The 17,073-nt window shown below is 40.6% G+C and overlaps 1 protein-coding gene across 1 annotated transcript; it reads right to left on the reverse strand.

The window, feature by feature from the left end:
- Positions 1-408: 408 nt before the first annotated feature.
- LOC129866522 (5-hydroxytryptamine receptor 3A-like) lies at positions 409-16,998 on the reverse strand. Its single transcript, XM_055939299.1, has 11 exons — positions 16,882-16,998; positions 10,857-10,991; positions 10,489-10,552; positions 9,801-9,970; positions 9,563-9,607; positions 9,167-9,273; positions 3,008-3,177; positions 2,532-2,704; positions 2,085-2,295; positions 1,273-1,476; positions 409-996 (listed from the first exon to the last, which is right to left on the reverse strand). Exons 2-11 carry the CDS (start codon positions 10,884-10,886, stop codon positions 704-706), a joined length of 1,467 nt encoding a protein of 488 aa, XP_055795274.1. The 5' UTR covers positions 10,887-10,991; positions 16,882-16,998; the 3' UTR covers positions 409-703.
- Between the last annotated feature and the right edge of the window lie 75 nt (positions 16,999-17,073).

The following is a 17,073-nucleotide window of genomic DNA, read 5'->3' on the forward strand; positions in this document are numbered from 1 at the left end:
GCTAATGAAGTCACTGAAACCCTTAACAAGGAGTTGTAGTCAGATTTGGAATGGGTGGCCAGTAACAAACTAGAACTGAACATCTCTAAAACTAAGAGCATTGTATGGACCCCAGGAAGAGTAGCTGCTGCTTTTGTAACAGCAAATGGGGATCCTAATAAAATACCCCAAAATAACTTCCTGTATGTCGACACTCTAATCAAACAAGGATGTGGTTTTTGGATGATCCCCTACTTTGCATGTCATTGATCCATGTCTTGCGTGACAGATCTTCATCATCATCATCATTGATCCACCATCAACATTACAATTCAGAAAACGTCTCAGATAACCCCAATGAATTGTTGTTAGTAATGAAACAGTGGTTTTCGTGACAGTATGTTTATTTTAAAAATATATTTCCTCTAATATAGTAATATATAAGTCAACATACCTACTCAGTGCAGCCAGAAGATCAAACAAACAATTGTTAAAGTTATGGTAATTTTAAGGTAATTGTTTTTAAATCTAAACAGCAGTTGACAACATGGTAGACTCTTAAGTCTTGTACGCGGTGGTGTAGTGGAGGGTAAGCACTATTTCCACACATTTTGTATTTTACACAAATATTTAGCCACCTATCATGGAAAAATGCTAAGAACATATAGGGAGCGTTACTTATTTCACAACGAATGGCGTTTAACCACCTATTTTATTTATTACATCACTGGTTGTACGAATTACTCCAGATGCTGAGGATGACGATGAAGCTGAAGGTGATGAAGATGCAGTAGACGCCAAACAGCAGCCGGTCGAGGATGTAGCCCACCTGCATCCAGTCCTGGGAGATCTGGTTCCCGTCCACATGCTGGGCCACCTGGAGGCGGATGGACTGCAGCTCATTGCCCAGCTTCCTCAGCTCCGCCAGGGCTGAATCGCCTGCCTCTGCCCACATCTCACCTTGTTCTGCTTTTTGAACCTGCCTCTCCACCGACACTAGAGGGCAGACTTTCACGTCTGTTTGTTAGAGAAAAGAGGTAAGGAAGGGAGAAAGGAGAAATTATGAATGTACCTCCTAAAGACGGAACTGATTAATGTACCTGGATAGTACAATACTGTCTAATGGCTGCAAACATTTCTCAGGGTGATACCTGCATTTATGTTACTGTTTAGGCCTATAATTGAATGCTTTCACAATATTGCTTTGGGTTGGGACAAGACAAGACAAGGATCTGCTAATTGCCTGAAAGTCTGTGTAATTGTAACTCCCTGAAGGGATCAGATCAGGGGTACCTCCTGCAACTGGATTGAGGATGATCTTGTCCTCTCTTGATTTCTGAGGCAGCCAGACGAGGGTGCCCATGAAGCGCAGGACGAGCACTCGGACCCAGCCAGGCACTGGGTGGAAGTTACTGGAGCCGACCAGGAGGTTGGTGATGAGAATAGTTTCCAACAGGCTGGCCACCATCAGAGCCAAGCAGATGGCGAAGAACACATCTGCATGGGCGGGGGGAGGAGGAGGAGGGAGGTTAAGTGAGGAAAATATTCAGCCACTCTTAGGAGAACAAAGGAAGTGGACTTAAAAAAAGACACTTCCCCTAACCAGCTAATTAAATAACACAAAGTGAACATCTACGACTTACGACAAAAATGGGGTTTCCAGTACACATGTTTTCATACTCACTTATCTTTTTTTGACCCCCTTTTCACGGTATCCAATTTGTAGTAGTTACAGTCTTGTCTCATCACTGCACCTCCCACACAGACTCAGGAGAGGCTAAGGTCGAGAGCTATGCATCCTCTGAAACACAACCCAACCTAGCCGCACTGCATCTTGACAAAATGCACATCCAACCTAGAAGCCAGCCTCACCAATGTGCCGTAGGAAACACCACACACCTGCACTACACCTAGCCCGCCACAGGAGTCACTAGTGCATGATGAGACAAGGATATCCCTGCCAGCCAAACCCTCCCTAACCCGGACATCGCTCTGCGTCGCCCCATGGACCTCCCGGTCACAGCCGGCTGCGGCAGAGCCTGGGCTCTGTCGCTGCGATGCAGTGCCTTAGACCACTGCGCCACCTGGGAGGCTCTCAAACTCACTTATCAATGGTATGGTGCTTCCTGTGACTGGCAGTAGGTCATTCACGATGAGCAGGAAGACCGAGTAGCCAAAAATAAGGCTCATCTTGAAGGAGGAGCGGTCCACGTTCTGGGGAGGCAGCAGGAAGCTGAAGAGATCCACAGTGATGAGAAAGAAGCTGGGGATCAGGAGGTTCACCACATAGAGGGTTGCTCTGCGCCTCAGGATAATCTACAGTTTAGAGACACAACGGTGAATGACAACCTTCAAGGGTGATTTGGTGTTATGCAACATATTCCCATTTCAGACATGACAAAGCCATAATTATCTGGGTTAGCATCCTATGTGTGAAACAGGAAGTACTCTCTGAAACAATTGTTTTGCTAGAAATATAGAGAACTCAACGTTCTGTAGAGGTAGAGCTAAACTAATGGCGTCTGAGAAATTGCAGTGCTTTGGGTTCGTACGTTGAAGTAGAGCTCATCATAGGGGTTGCTTTCTCCCTGATCGAGTGCTGATAAATTGAACCTCCTGGATTTGATGTCCATCAGCTCCCACTCCCCTTCAGTGGACAACACGCTAATGGAGCGTTTCAGGATGTCCTCCACCTTCTTCCCTAAGATAATCCTTATGTCCGACACTGCAGGGGAGATAAAGGAATGGGTCATCCTGGGATGAATGGGCTAAATCTATATGGAAGCAGAACATGATCTGTACTGAGGGGATGGTAAACTTGGGCCTAACACCAAACAAATCCCTTGGTTGACACCGAGTAACATATCAAATACTTCAATGGACTCAGTGGACAACCCTGTTTCATACCCATCATTTCAGATCACAAGAGAGAGTCAGGATGTTTTTTTGGGAGAGAAGGAGCGATTGGTTTGGCATCGGACCCTTATTTTCAAGTTAGTCCTAAAGCGTGGTTGCGTTGACGTCTTACCGCGGTGGATGTAGGAGTTGAAGGTGAAGGTGCAGTTCTGGACGTCAAAGGGGAAGGTGTAGATCTCCAGGTTACAGGAGCTAACCACTCTGACAGGGTTGGCGTCTCGCACTATACCAGTGTGCTTAATGTACACATAAGGGACAATGGGAGCTCTGTTTTCGTCCATACTGTAAAACAGGGTGAAATAGGGGGACGACTTCAAACCATGGTCATTTAAATAGTGACTGAATCAGTTACAAGTGCAATAAAAAGGGACAGAATGAAAATGTTTGTAAGGATATCCTTCCCCTCCAAAACTTGTCTGTTTAACCTATATATATCTGATTTTTTACAATGGCTATTTTATATCCTATGCGTAAATCATGAAGTACTCTGAAACAATAGTAATGCTAGAAATATAGAGAACTCAACGTTTGGTAGTAGTAGAGCCAAATGAATGGCGTCTGAGTAATTGCAGTGCTTTGTTTCATGCATGTTAACATTAGAAGCCTCCTCCCTAAGTTTGTTTTATTCACTGCCTTAGCACACTCTGCCAACCCGGATGTCCTAGCCATGTCTGAATCCTGGCTTAGGAAGACCACCAAAAACGCTGAAATTTCCATTGCTAACTATAACATTTTTCTGACAAGATAGAACCACCAAAGGGGGCTTCTACTTTTAAAAATCCACCTTTCCAGAAACAAGTCTCTCAACGTTGCCGCTTGCTATAGACCACCTTCTGCCCCCAGCTGTGCCCTGGACACCATATGTGAATTGGTTGCCCCCCATCTATCTTCAGAGCTTGTGCTGTTAGGTGACCTAAACTGGGACATGCTTTTATTAACTTCTCTTGGGTAGGGGGCAGCATTCAGAATTTTGAATGAAAAGTATGCCCAAATGAAACTGCCAGCTACTCATCCGCAGAAGATAAGACATGCATATTATTAGTAGATTTGGATGGAAAACACTCTGAAGTTTCTAAAACTGTTCATGTCTGTGAGTATAACAGAACTTATTTAGCAGGCAAAACCCCGAGGACAAACCATTCAGATTTTATTTTTTTGAGGTCACTCTCTTTTCAATGAGGTTTCATTGGGAAACCAGATTTTTAAGGGACCTTCTTGCAGTTCCTACCGCTTCCACTGGATGTCAACAGTCTTTAGAAATTGGTTGAGGTTATTCCTTTGTCTAGTGAAGAAGTACGGCCATCTTGAAGGAGGGTCACTCGAAGTGTCCAGCTTGTTAGAAGCGCATGACCAGAAAGCTAGCTACAGTTGGTTTTAATCCTGTATTGAACACAGATCATCCCGTCTTCAATTTGATCGATTATTTACGTAAAAAAATACCTAAAGTTGTATTACAAAAGTAGTTTGACATTTTTTGGCAAAGTTTACAGGTAACCTTTGAGACATTTTGTAGTCACATTTCACAATTTGGAACCGGTGTTTTTCTGGATCAAACGCCGCCAAATAAATTGATATTTTGGATATATATTGACGGAATTAATCGAACAAAAGAACCATTTGTGATGTTTATGGGACATGTTGGAGTGCCACCAACAGAAGCTCGTCAAAGGTAAGGCATGAATTATATTTTTATTTCTGCGTTTTGTGTCGCGCCTGCAGGGTTGAAATATCAAATCAAATCAAATTTTATTGATTTAAATATGCTTCTCTCTCTTTGTTTACAATGGTGCTTTCCTCAGATAATAGCATCATTTGCTTTCGCCAAAAAGCCTATTTGAATTCTGACATGTTGGCTGGATTCACAAACAGTGTAGCTTTAATTTGGTATCTTTCATGTGTGATTTAATGAAAGTCGGATTTTTATAGTAATTTTTATAGAAATAAATTTGAATTTGGCGCTCTGCATTTTCTCTGTCTTTTTGCCAAGTGAGACAGTAGCGTCCCGCCTAAACTCCGATTTTTGGATATAAATATGAACTTTACCGAACAAAACATACATGTATTGTGTAACATGAAGTCCTATGAGTGTCATCTGATGAAGATCATCAAAGGTTAGTGATTAATTTGATCTCTATTTCTCCTTTTTGTTACTCCTCTCTTTGGCTGCAAAAATGCCAGTCTTTTTCTGTGACTTGGCTCTAACCTAACATAATCGTTTGGTGTGCTTTCGTCGGACACTTTGGACGGACATCTTTGCTGGATTTACAACAAGTGTATCTTTAAAATGGTGTAAAATACTTGTATGTTTGAGGAATTTAAATTATGGGATTTCTGTTGTTTTGAAATTGGAGCCCTGCAGTTTCACTGGCTGTTGACAAGGTGGGACGCTGCCGTCCCACATACCCCAATGAGGTTTTAACACCCCGGCCATCCTACAATCTAAGCCCTCAATCTCACACAAATTATCAATGAACCTACTAGGTACAACCCCAAATCTGTAAACACGGGCACCCTCATAGATATCATCCCAACCAACCTGCCCTCCAAATACACCTCTGCTGTCTTCAACCAGGATCTCAGCGATCACTGCCTCATTGCCTGCGTCCGTAATGGGTCTGCGGTCAAATGACCACCCCTCATCACTGTCAAACGCTCCCTAAAACACTCCAGCGAGCAGGCCTTTCTAATCGACCTGGCCTGGGTACCCTGGAAGGATATTGACCTCATTCCGCCAGTAGAGGATGCCTAGTTGTTCTTTAAAAGTGCTTTCCTCACCATCTTAAATAAGCACGCCCCATTCAAAAAATGTAGAACCAGGAACAGATATAGCCCTAGGTTCACTCCAGACCTGAATGCACTTGACCAGCACAAAAACATCCTGTGGCATACTGCATTAGCATTGAATAGCCCCCGCGATATGCAACTTTTTAGGGAAGGTGGGAACCAATATACACAGGCAGTTAGGAAAGCAAAAGCTAGCTTTTTCAAACAGAAATTTGCATCCTGTAGCACAAACTCCAAACAGTTCTGGGATACTGTAAAGTCCATGGAGAAAAAGAGCACCTCCTCTGAGCTGCCCACTGCACTGAGGCTAGTTAACACTGTCACCACGGTTACATCTAAGATAATCGAGAATTTCAATAAGCATTTTTCTACGGCTGGCCATGCTTTCCACCTGGCTACCCCTACCCCGGTCAACAGCCCTGCGCCCCCCACAGCAACCTACCCAAGCCTTCCCCATTTCTCTTTTACCCAAATCCAGATAGCTGATGATCTGAAAGACAGTATGGACCCTCTCTTTCTAAAATTATCTGCCGAAATTGTTGCAACCCCTATTTCTAGCCTGTTCAACCTCTCTTTCGTATCGTCTGAGATCCCCAAAGATTGGAAAGCTGCCGCGGTCATCCCCCTCTGCAAAGGGGGAGACACTCTAGACCTAAACTGCTACAGACCTATATCTATCATACCCTGCCTTTCTAAGGTCTTCGAAAGCCAAGTTAACAAACAGATCACCGACCATTTTGAATCCCACCGTACCTTCTCCACTATGCAATCTGGTTTCCGAGCTGGTCATGGGTGCACCTCAGCCACTCTCAAGGTCCTAAACGATACCATAACCGCCATCGATAAAAGACAGTACTGTGCAGCCGTCTTCATCGACCTGGCCAAGGCTTTCGACTCTGTCAATCACCACATTCTTATCGGCAGACTCAACAGCCTTGGTTTCTCAAATAACTGCCTCGCCTGGTTCACCAACTACTTCTCAGACAGAGTTCAGTGTGTCAAATCGGAGGGCCTGTTGTCCGGACCTCTGGCAGTCTCTATGGGAGTGCCACAGAGTTCAATTCTCAGGCCGACTCTTTTCTCTGTATACATCATTGATGTCGATCTTGCTGCTGGTGATTCTCTGATCCACCTCTACGCAGACGACACCATTCTGTATACTTCTGACCCTTCTTTGGACACTGTGTAAACTAACCTCCAAACGAGCTTCAATGCCATACAACTCTCCTTCTGTGGCCTCCAACTGCTCTTAAATGCAAGTAAAACTAAATGCATGCTCTTCAGGTGTCTGGTTAGACTGTAAACTCTCCTTCCAGACTCACATTAAGCATCTCCAATCCAAAATTAAATCTATAATCGGCTTCCTATTTCGCAACAAAGTATCCTTCACTCATGCTGCCAAACATACCCTCGTAAAACTGACTATCCTACCGATCCTTGACTTCGGCGATGTCATTTACAAAATAGTCTCCAACACTCTACTCAGCAAATTGGATGCAGTCTATCACAGTGCCATCCGTTTTGTCACCAAAGCCCTATATACTACCCACCACTGCGACCTATATGCTCTCATTGGCTGGCCCTCACTTCATATTCGTTGCCAAACCCAATGGCTCCAGGTAATCTATAAGTCTTTGCTTGGTAAAGCCCCGCCTTATCTCAGCTCACTGGTCACCATAGCAGCACCCACCCGTAGCACGCACTCCAGCAGGTATATTTCACTGGTAACCCCCAAAGCCAATTCCTGATCTTAATTATTTCGCCACTATGGCCAATTTATTGCCTACCTCCCTTGTCCTACCTCATTTGCACACATTGAATATAGACTTATTCTGTTGTATTATTGACTGTATGTTTGTTTATTCCATGTTATTCCGTGTTGTTGTTTGTGTCACACTGCTTTGCTTTATCTTGGCCAGGTCGCAGTTGTAAATGAGAACTTGTTCTCAACTTGCCTACATGGTTAAATAAAGGTGAAATAAAATATATATATATATATATTTGAGATTCTTCAAAGTAGCCACCCTTTGCCTTGACATCTTTGCAGAAAGTCGTTTACATCCCTGTTAGAGAGCATTTACCTTTTGACTAGGTAATCCATCCACCTGACACATGTGGCATATCAAGAAGCTGATTATACAGCATGATTATTACACAGGTGCACCTTGTGCTGGGGACAATAAAGGGCCGCTGTAAAATGTGCAGTTTTGTCACAAGAGATGTCTCAAGTTTTGAGAGAGCGTGTAATTGGCATACTGACTGCTGGAATGTCCACCAGAGCTGTTGGCAGAGAATTAAACGATAATTTCTCTACCATAAGCTGCCTCCAACGTCGTTTTAGAGAATTTGGCAGTACATCCAACCGGCCACACAATCGCAGAGGGCTAGTGGTTTCCTGATGTCAACATTGTGAACATTGTGAACAGAGTGCCCTATGGTGACGGTGGGGTTATGGTATGGGCAGGCATAAGCTGCGGACAAGGAACACAATTTAATTTGATCAATTGTCAATTTGAATGCACAAAAGTACCGTAACGAGATCCTGAGGCCCATTTTGTATGTTTTTTTTAAGGTATCTGTAATCAATATATACATATCTGTATTCTCAATCATGTGAAATCCATAGATTAGGGTCTAATGAATTTATTTCAATTGACTGATTTCCTCATTTGAACTGTAACTCAGTAAAATCGTTGAAATTGTTGCATGTTGCGTTTATATTGTTGTTCAGTGTATATTGAATCAGTTTTAGTGCCAAAAAAAGAGTTTAAATGTGGGTCAAAAAAATGATACATTTTCTGATCTTTCGTTTATGTCACGCCCTGGCCTTAGTATTCTTTGTTTTCTTTATTATTTTAGTTAGGTCAGGGTGTGACATGGGGAATGTTTATGTTTTGTTAGTTTTGGGTGTTTATATGGTAAAGGGGTTATGGGGTGTAGTATATGGGTTTGTGTTTAGTGTAGATGTCTAGCGTTGTCTATGTATGTTTAGTTGTCTAGGAGAGTCTATGGTTACCTGAATGAGTTCCCAATTAGAGACAGCTGATTTCGGTTGTCTCTGATTGGGAGCCTTATTTAGGGTAGCCATAGGCTCTCATTGGTGGTGGGTAATTGTCTATGTAGAACGTTTGTAGCCTGTATGTATGTGCACAACGTTTGTAGCTTCATGGTTGTTTTGTTCGTTTTGTTAAAGTGTTTCGTGTTTATTTTTGTCATCTTTTAAAATAAAAGAAGATGGCTTATTTTCCAACTGCTGCGTTTTGGTCCGTCAATCCCCCACACGATCGTGACAGTTTATCTCTCAGATACAGGACGGACACTTTAAAACAAACTTCCTTTTCATAATTTTTTGATTGTGTTTTTCCATGTGTTAGTCTGTTATTCAATGTGTTTCTATGGGCTAATAGCAGTAATACCAAATTCAATGTTTCATAAAAATAAAATAAGTATATCGTATCTATATAGACTATAGAGATGTTTAACTCACAATTCATTGATTACCACATCTGGTGACCAGAACCTTTCCCTGGGGAGAGAAATATTGGCAGAGCCGCATTGGACTGGGTCCCAGCTGAAAAATTCATTTTCCCATTCCTGAAACAACACATTAGCAACAATACAATATGTTTGTAAGCAGCATTCAAAAGTATAATATGATGTTTAGGATTGTTCTACAGTCAAAGATAAAATATATTTTTTAGTTTTAACCAAATGTATATCACTTTTGCTATACAGTACATATTGGTGAATGGATGTTGTGTGCCCTAACAAATATGTAACATGAAGTAACGTTCTGTAGGAGAATGAGAAACCAAAGTGCAATAATGACTCCCATACACTGTGTACATATATTTGCAAAAAAAAAAAAAAAAAAAAAGTTTACCTTCACCAGCCAAATGTATGTGTTCAACAGTTGTGCTTTTTCTTCCTGAGAAGAGAATTACGTTTTGTTGTAGGATACAAAGTAAAGGCAATAAAGTAAACATTTTCAATGGATCTACAAAACCTGATGTGGAGGAATATTCAGAACTATATAGCACATGTCAAATACATTGATGGATTTAATGGTATGTCTCCTCAGGTGAACTAGTTGAAAGGAATGCTGTCCTACTACTCCTTACCACACCCAGGATGCCGTAGAGAGTGAAGTACATGCTGATGTTGGTGGGGGTTGAGAGGTTCATGACAGGTCGTATGGAGTACAACTTCATCACGTTCTCCAGGGCGGCCAGAAGGGATACGGTGTTGGGGTTGGTGCAGTTCACCACTATCTTACACCTCAGGCATGGCGCTGGGGAAACAATGGTAACCATGCTGCTTTATATTGCTGTTTTGATATGGTCCTGTGTTCCTCAGTTGGTAGAACATGGCAGTTGCAACACCAAGGTTGTGGGTTCAATTCCCACGGAGGACCAGGAAGAGAATGTATTCACTCACTACTGTATGTTGCTCTGGATACGAGAATCTGTTTAATGAGGTCAAATATCTCAACATCTTCAGTGAAAAGTCCTTCATTTTACCAACTAATGGGGTTCTTGCATATTGTAGATATCATTATTAGAATCTTCTTAGAATGATGAAGACCTTGATACTTTTTCATATGATAGTGAAATGAATTTACTGCAAACCCACAAATAAATTATGTTATGATCTTGATCGTTAAGGTATCAGATACCCCAAGTAACATCAAAAAGTAAACATAAAACTAAATAATAAATGAAAACAAACTATTACTCAAATATAATATTTTAGGTTTACTTAAATGAGTTGACTTTACTTTTTCTTTCCCCGTGTACAAGCTGTACCTACCCTGTACCATCATGCAGCAGATGATGAACAGAACCTGGTGGGAACGGACCGACCATCGTTGAGACTGAAATAGTCATTTAAAAAAAATCACTGTTAGGGTCAAAGGTCAAATAATATTTTAGATATACGGTCCATTGTTTACTGTATGTTTGATAGTTAACACAATGTTTATAACACCATGAATTACTTTATGAATTCACAACTTAATTTACCTTAAATTAAATGTACCTCTCTCATTACTTGAAAGACACCGAACAAAAGTTTTGACCAATTACAGTAATGCATTGAAGCACAACACACAGACACACAACTTAAGTAACGTAAAACACCCAATTGTCACAAAAGGCATTAGAATGAAAGATATTTACCTCCATTTTGGAAAAACCCTTGGTTGCCATCAAACAGCAAGCTGCAAGTTCTTGACCGTTTCGATCCTCTGGCTGAAGAACTGTTTAGAGCAAAGCTTTGTTTCCTAACACCCATCGATGGCACCTCTTCACCAGCTGCAACAGATTTTATATATACAGACTCATTTGCATAGCTAAACACTTATGTTGATTTATTGTCATGTCATATCATAAGTTGCTGTTGGAGAATCCACAGAAAATCTTACAGCTCCAGGCTATTTCAACTTTGGACACAATTCTACGGACAAAAAGATCTCTGATACCTTAGAAGTGACACAAAGATTTAGTGATTTCTTGATTCTACAATAAACTAAACATAGGACTTGTAAAAAACAAAAAAACAATATTCCTAGCACTGAGAAGGCCATGAGTGAGAACCATAAACCTTGGGGCAAATGAGGTGGTCAGTAGAGCAGGTGAACTCTTGTGGTACAGAGCTACTTTACCTGCAGGTGGTTGGATACAAAACAGAAGTGAGCCACAGTAAATGGCTGTGGTGGAGGGGAAGTTGCCCATAGAAGCTGATCCTGAGTCAGTGTATCTTTTTCCACACTAATGGTTAAGGTTAGGATTTGGGGAGGAGAGGCTGATCCTAGATCTGTACCTAGGGGACATTTCACCCCAGAGCTGTGGTGTACCAACCTATGCAACAAGTGCAACCAGTGGGCATCGGACGATAGTGTACCACAGCTCTGCAGACAATACACATACTGGGCTATGGAAATGAGCTGGGGGTTCACCTCAGCACACGAAGGAACAGGTGTCCCAATGTCCCCACATTCAGCTCTCCCACCCAAATCATTTGTTATATAACTTGTGTTATGAAATGTATGGTTATGTCTATTCTCTATCTCGTGTCTGATACAACATAGAGGCTGATAATTTATTTACAGACGGGCGATAATATGAGTACTGGAATTATTTCATGACTTAAGGAAAGATGGATGGAGAGAGAGAGAGCGAGAGGTATAGAGAGCAAAGGAAGAGTGGAGATAAAGAAAGAAATAATGAGAGATAAAGAGAGAGAGAAAGAAAGAGAGATGGTAGGAAAGACAAGGGTAAGAAGAAGCACATGCACAGGATTAAATGCTTTAGTATCAATGGAACCTAATCAATAAGCAGTGCTGTAAAAAGTACTAATTTGTCACACTGAGTAAAAGTAAAGATTCCTTAATAGAAAATGACTCAAGTAAAATGTGGTCACCCAGTAAAATACGACTTGAGTAAAAGTTTTAAAGTATTTGTTTTTAAATATACCTAACTATCAAAAGTACATGGAATTGCTAAAATGTAAACGTTTAAATCATTTCAAATTCCTCATATTAAGCAAACCAGACGGCACAATTTTCTTGTTTTTATTTATTTACGGATAGCCAGGGGTACACAACAACACTCAGACCTAATTTACACATTGAGCATTTGTGTTTAGTGAGTCCGCCAGATCAGAGGCAGTAGGGAGGATCAGGGATGTTCTCTTAATAAGTGGACCCTTTTCCTGTCAAAATGTACTTTTGGGTGTCAGGGAAGTAAAAAACACATTATTTTCTTTAGGAATGTATTTAAATAAAAGGGAAAGCTGGCAAAAATATAAATAGTCAAATGTAGAACATACACCCCCCAAAAACTCTTAGGTAGTACTTTAAAGTATTTTTACTTAAGTACTTTACACCACTGTCAATAAGGCCAAGATTATTCATAAGTTAAGGACATCGGCAACCTCCAAAAATGACAAAACTTGTATCATGCAACATAGTATACTATATTGTGTGAAGTTGGTCAAACCTCACCACTCAGCTAATGCTGCAGGCTACGCACCTATTTGTCAAAATGGATCATTCTCAGTAATATAATAACATTCAAGTTCTCTAAAAGTCGTCATTCACGCTTGTAATAAGGTATTTTTAGAGGTACATTTTTATTTTAAAGAACAAACGAACATTGACAGATTAACATCTTTCTGTTTACAACAAAACTATGTACCATAAAACAATCCAGAAAGAACAAATGAAAAATACATTAATCACAGTGAAAGAGGAAACCAATTTTAAACAGGTTACTTTTATGCAAATGAGTTATGCAGAGCATCTAAACTGCAGTACCACTGTAGACATGGAGGAGGAGATCTACAGTACTACTGTAGACATTGAGGGAAGCTGTACTGTTAGATTTCAGTGCAGCTTTTGCCATTCTTGACCATAATCTGTTGTTAAGAAAACATACAGAACCAGTCAAAAGTTTTCTACATTGTAGAATAATAGAAAAGACATCAAAACTATGAAATAACACGTATTGAATCATGTGGGAACGATAAAATAAGAAAGAATATTTATATATATATTTTATATTTTGAATTATTCAAAGTAGCCACCCTTTGCCTTGATGACAACTTTGCACACTCTTGGTATTCTTTCAATCAGCTTCATGAGGAATGCTTTTCCAACAGTCTGGAAGGAGTTCCCACATATGCTGAGCACTTGTTGGCTTCTTTTCCTTCACGCTGCGATCCAACTCATATCAAAACATCTAAATTGGGTTGAGGTCAGGTGATTGTGAAGGCCATGTCATCTGATGCAGCACTCCATCACTCTCCTTGGTCAAATAGCCCTTACACAGCCTGGAGGTGTGTTGGGTCATTATCCTGTTGAAAAACAAATGATAGTCCCACTAAGCGCAAACCAGATGGGATAGCGTATCGCTGCAGAATGCTATGGTAGCCATGCTGTGCCTTGAATTCTAAATAAGTCACTGACAGTGTCACCAACAAAGCAACCCCACACCATCATGCTTCACGGTGGGAACCACACATGCGAAGATCATCCGTTCACCTACTCTGCGTCTCACAAAGATACTGAGGTTGGAACTAATCATCTCAAATTTGGACTCATCAGACCAAGGACAGATTTCCACCGGTCTAATGTCCATTGATCATGTTTCTTGGCCCAAGCAAGTATCTCCTTCTAAAAGGTGTCTTTTAGTAGTTGTTTCTTTGCAGCATGAAGTCCTGATTTCACGCAGTCTCCTCTGAACAGTTGATGTTGAGATGTGTCTGTTACTTGAACTCTGTTAAGCATTTATTTGGGCTGCAATTTCTGAGGCTGGTAACTCTAATGAATTTATCCTCTACTGCAGAGGTAACTCTGGGTCCTCCTTCCTGTGGCGGTATTCATGACAGCTAATTTTATCATAGCGCTTGATGGTTTTTGCGACTGCACTTGAAGAAACTTTCAAAGTTCTTGACATTTTCCAGATTGACTGAGCTTCATGTCTTAAAGAAATGATGGACTGTCGTTTCTCTTTGCATAAATCTTCTTATGGCTGCAATCCCGCTACCGGGATGATATGACAACAGACAGTGAAAGTGCAGGGCGCCAAATTCAAACAACAGAAATCTCATAATTCAAATTCCTCAGACATACATGTGTCTTACATCATTTTAAAGGTAATCTTGTTGTTAATCCCACCAAAGTGTCTGATTTCAAATATGCTTTTCAGCGAAAGCACTACAAACGATTATGTTAGGTCACACCAAACCACAATAAGCACAGCCATTTTTCCAGCGAAAAATAGCTTTCACAAAAAGCAGAAATAGAGATAAAATGAATCACTAACCTTTGATTATCTTCATCAGATGACACTCTTAGGACTTCATGTTACACAATACATGCATGTTTTGTTTGATAAAGTTCATATTTATATCAATAAATCTGAGTTTACATTGGCGTGTTACATTCACTAGTTCCAAAAACATCAAGTGATATTTGCATAGCCACATCGTTTCAACAGAAATACTCATCATAAATGTAGATGATAATACAAGTTATACACATGGAATTATAGATATACCTCTCCTTAATGCAACCGCTGTGTCAGATTTTAAAAAAACTTAACGGAAAAAACAAACCATGCAATAATCTGAGACGGCGCTCAGAACAATAGCCAAATTAGCCGCCATGTTGGAATCAACAGAAACCAGACATTACATGATAAATATTCCCTTACCTTTGATGATATTTATCAGAATGCACTCCCAGGAATCCTAGTTCCACAATAAATTGTTGTTTTGTTCGATAATGTCCATTACTTATGTCCAATTAGCTAATTTTGCTAGCATGTGTAGTACACGTGTCCAAACGCTCGCGCAGATGCAGGCAAACGTGGGACGAAAACTTCAAAAAGTTATATTACAAGTCAAATAAACTGGTCAAACTTAGTAGAGAATCAATCTTCAGGATGTTGTTGTCATATATATCCAAAAATGTTCCAACTGGAGCATTCTTTTCAGTCTCTATAAGTAATGGAACGCATGGCGATATCATGAGGAACGTGCGTGACCAAGAACTGGCACTCTGCCAGACCACTGACTCAAACACCTCCCATCCGGTCCCACAACACAGCATAAGCTTCATTCCACGTTCTACTGACTGTTGACATCTAGTGGAAGGCGTAGGAAGTGCAAACAGATCCATATATTACAGGGAATTGAATAGGCGATGACTTTAACATCGACCACTCTCAGAATTCTCACTTCCTGTTTGGAATTTTCTCAGGTTTTTGCCTGCCATATGAGTTCTTTTATATTCACAGACATAATTCAAACAGTTTTAGAAACTTCAGAGTGTTTTCTATCCAATACTAATAATAATTTGCATATATTAGTAACTGGGACTGAGGAGCAGGCCGTTTACTCTGGGCACCTTTCATCCAAGCTACTCAATACTGGCCCTGCAGCCATAAAAAGTTAATTGAGCTGTTCTTGCCATAATATGAACTTGGTATTTTACCAAATATACCAACCCTACCTGTATACCAACCCTACCTTGTCACAACACAACTGATTGACTTAAACACATTAAGAAGGAAAGAAATTCCACAAATGAACTTTTAACAAGGCACACCTGTTAATTGAAATGCATTCCAGGTGACTACCTCATGAAGCTGGTTGAGAGAATGCAAAGAGTGGGCAAAGCTGTCATCGAGGCAAAGGTTGGCTACTTTGAATAATCTGTTTACCACCTCTTTGGTTACTGCATGATCCCATCTGTGTTATTTCATCATTTTAATGTCTTCACTATTATTCTACAATGTAGAAACTACTAAAAATAAATAAAAACCCTTGAATGAGTAGGTGTGTCCAATCTTTTTAACTGGTACTGTATGTTTTATGGATTTTCAACCTCTGACATATTGTGGATTCAGAGCTATCTATCTAATAGAACTGAGAGTGTTTTTCTTTAATGTAAGCCTCTGTAATGTCAACCATGTAGGATATGGTGTACCGCAGGGCAGCTCTCTACTTTTTCTATTTTTACCAATGACCTGCCACTGGCATTAAACAAAGCATGTATGGTGATGATTCAACCATGTGCGTTTCAGCAAACACAGCTAATGAAGTCACTGAAACCCTTAACAAGGAGTTGTAGTCAGTTTTGGAATGGGTGGCCAGTAATAAACTAGAACTGAACATCTCTAAAACTAAGAGCATTGTATTTGGTACAAATCGTTCCATAAGTTCGAGACCTCAGCTGAATCTGGTAATGAATGGTGTGGCTGTTGAACAATTTGAGGAGACTGAATTACTTGGTGTTACCTTAGATTGTAAACTGTCGTGGTCAAAACACAAAGATTCAATGGTTGTAAAGACGGAGAGAGGTATGTCCATAATAAAGAGATGCTCTGCTTTTTGACACCACATTTCAAACAGTCCTGCAGACTCTAGTATTGTCTTGATTATTGTCCAATCATGTGGTCAAGTGCTGCAAAGAAAGACCTAGTTAAGCTGCAGCTGGCCCAGAACAGAGCGACACGTCTTGCTCTTCATTGTAATCGGAGGGCAAATATAAATACTATGCATGCCAGTCTCTCTTGGCAAAGAGTTGAGGAGAGACTGACTGGATCACTTCTTCTTTTTAGAAGAAACATTCATATGTTGCAAATTCCAAATGGTTTCCATAGTCAACTTACACACAGCTCTGACACACACACTTACCCCACCAGACATGCCACCAGGGGTCTTTTCACAGTCCCCAAATTCAGAACAAAATCAAGAAAGTGTACAAATTATATAGAGCCAGTATTGCCTGAAACTCACTTCCATCTCATATTGCTCAAATGAACAGCAAACCTGTTTTCAAAAACAAGTAAAGCAACACCTCATGGCACAATGTCTCTCCCCTATCTT

This window comes from Salvelinus fontinalis, chromosome 12 (genome assembly GCF_029448725.1).
Source record: "Salvelinus fontinalis isolate EN_2023a chromosome 12, ASM2944872v1, whole genome shotgun sequence".
NCBI classification, from domain to species: domain Eukaryota; kingdom Metazoa; phylum Chordata; class Actinopteri; order Salmoniformes; family Salmonidae; genus Salvelinus; species Salvelinus fontinalis.

What these genes read in the sequence shown, in the direction of transcription:
- LOC129866522 (XM_055939299.1), bottom strand. Translation starts at nt 10,886, where the DNA reads ATGGCAACCAAGGGTTTTTCCAAAATGGAG. An exon ending in AGGGTTTTTCCAAAATGGAG is followed by an intron (nt 10,553 to 10,856) that starts GTAAATATCTTT and finishes TGACTATTTCAG; the next exon opens with TCTCAACGATGGTCGGTCCG. An exon ending in AAGCACCATACCATTGATAA is followed by an intron (nt 1,477 to 2,084) that starts GTGAGTTTGAGA and finishes CCGCCCATGCAG; the next exon opens with ATGTGTTCTTCGCCATCTGC.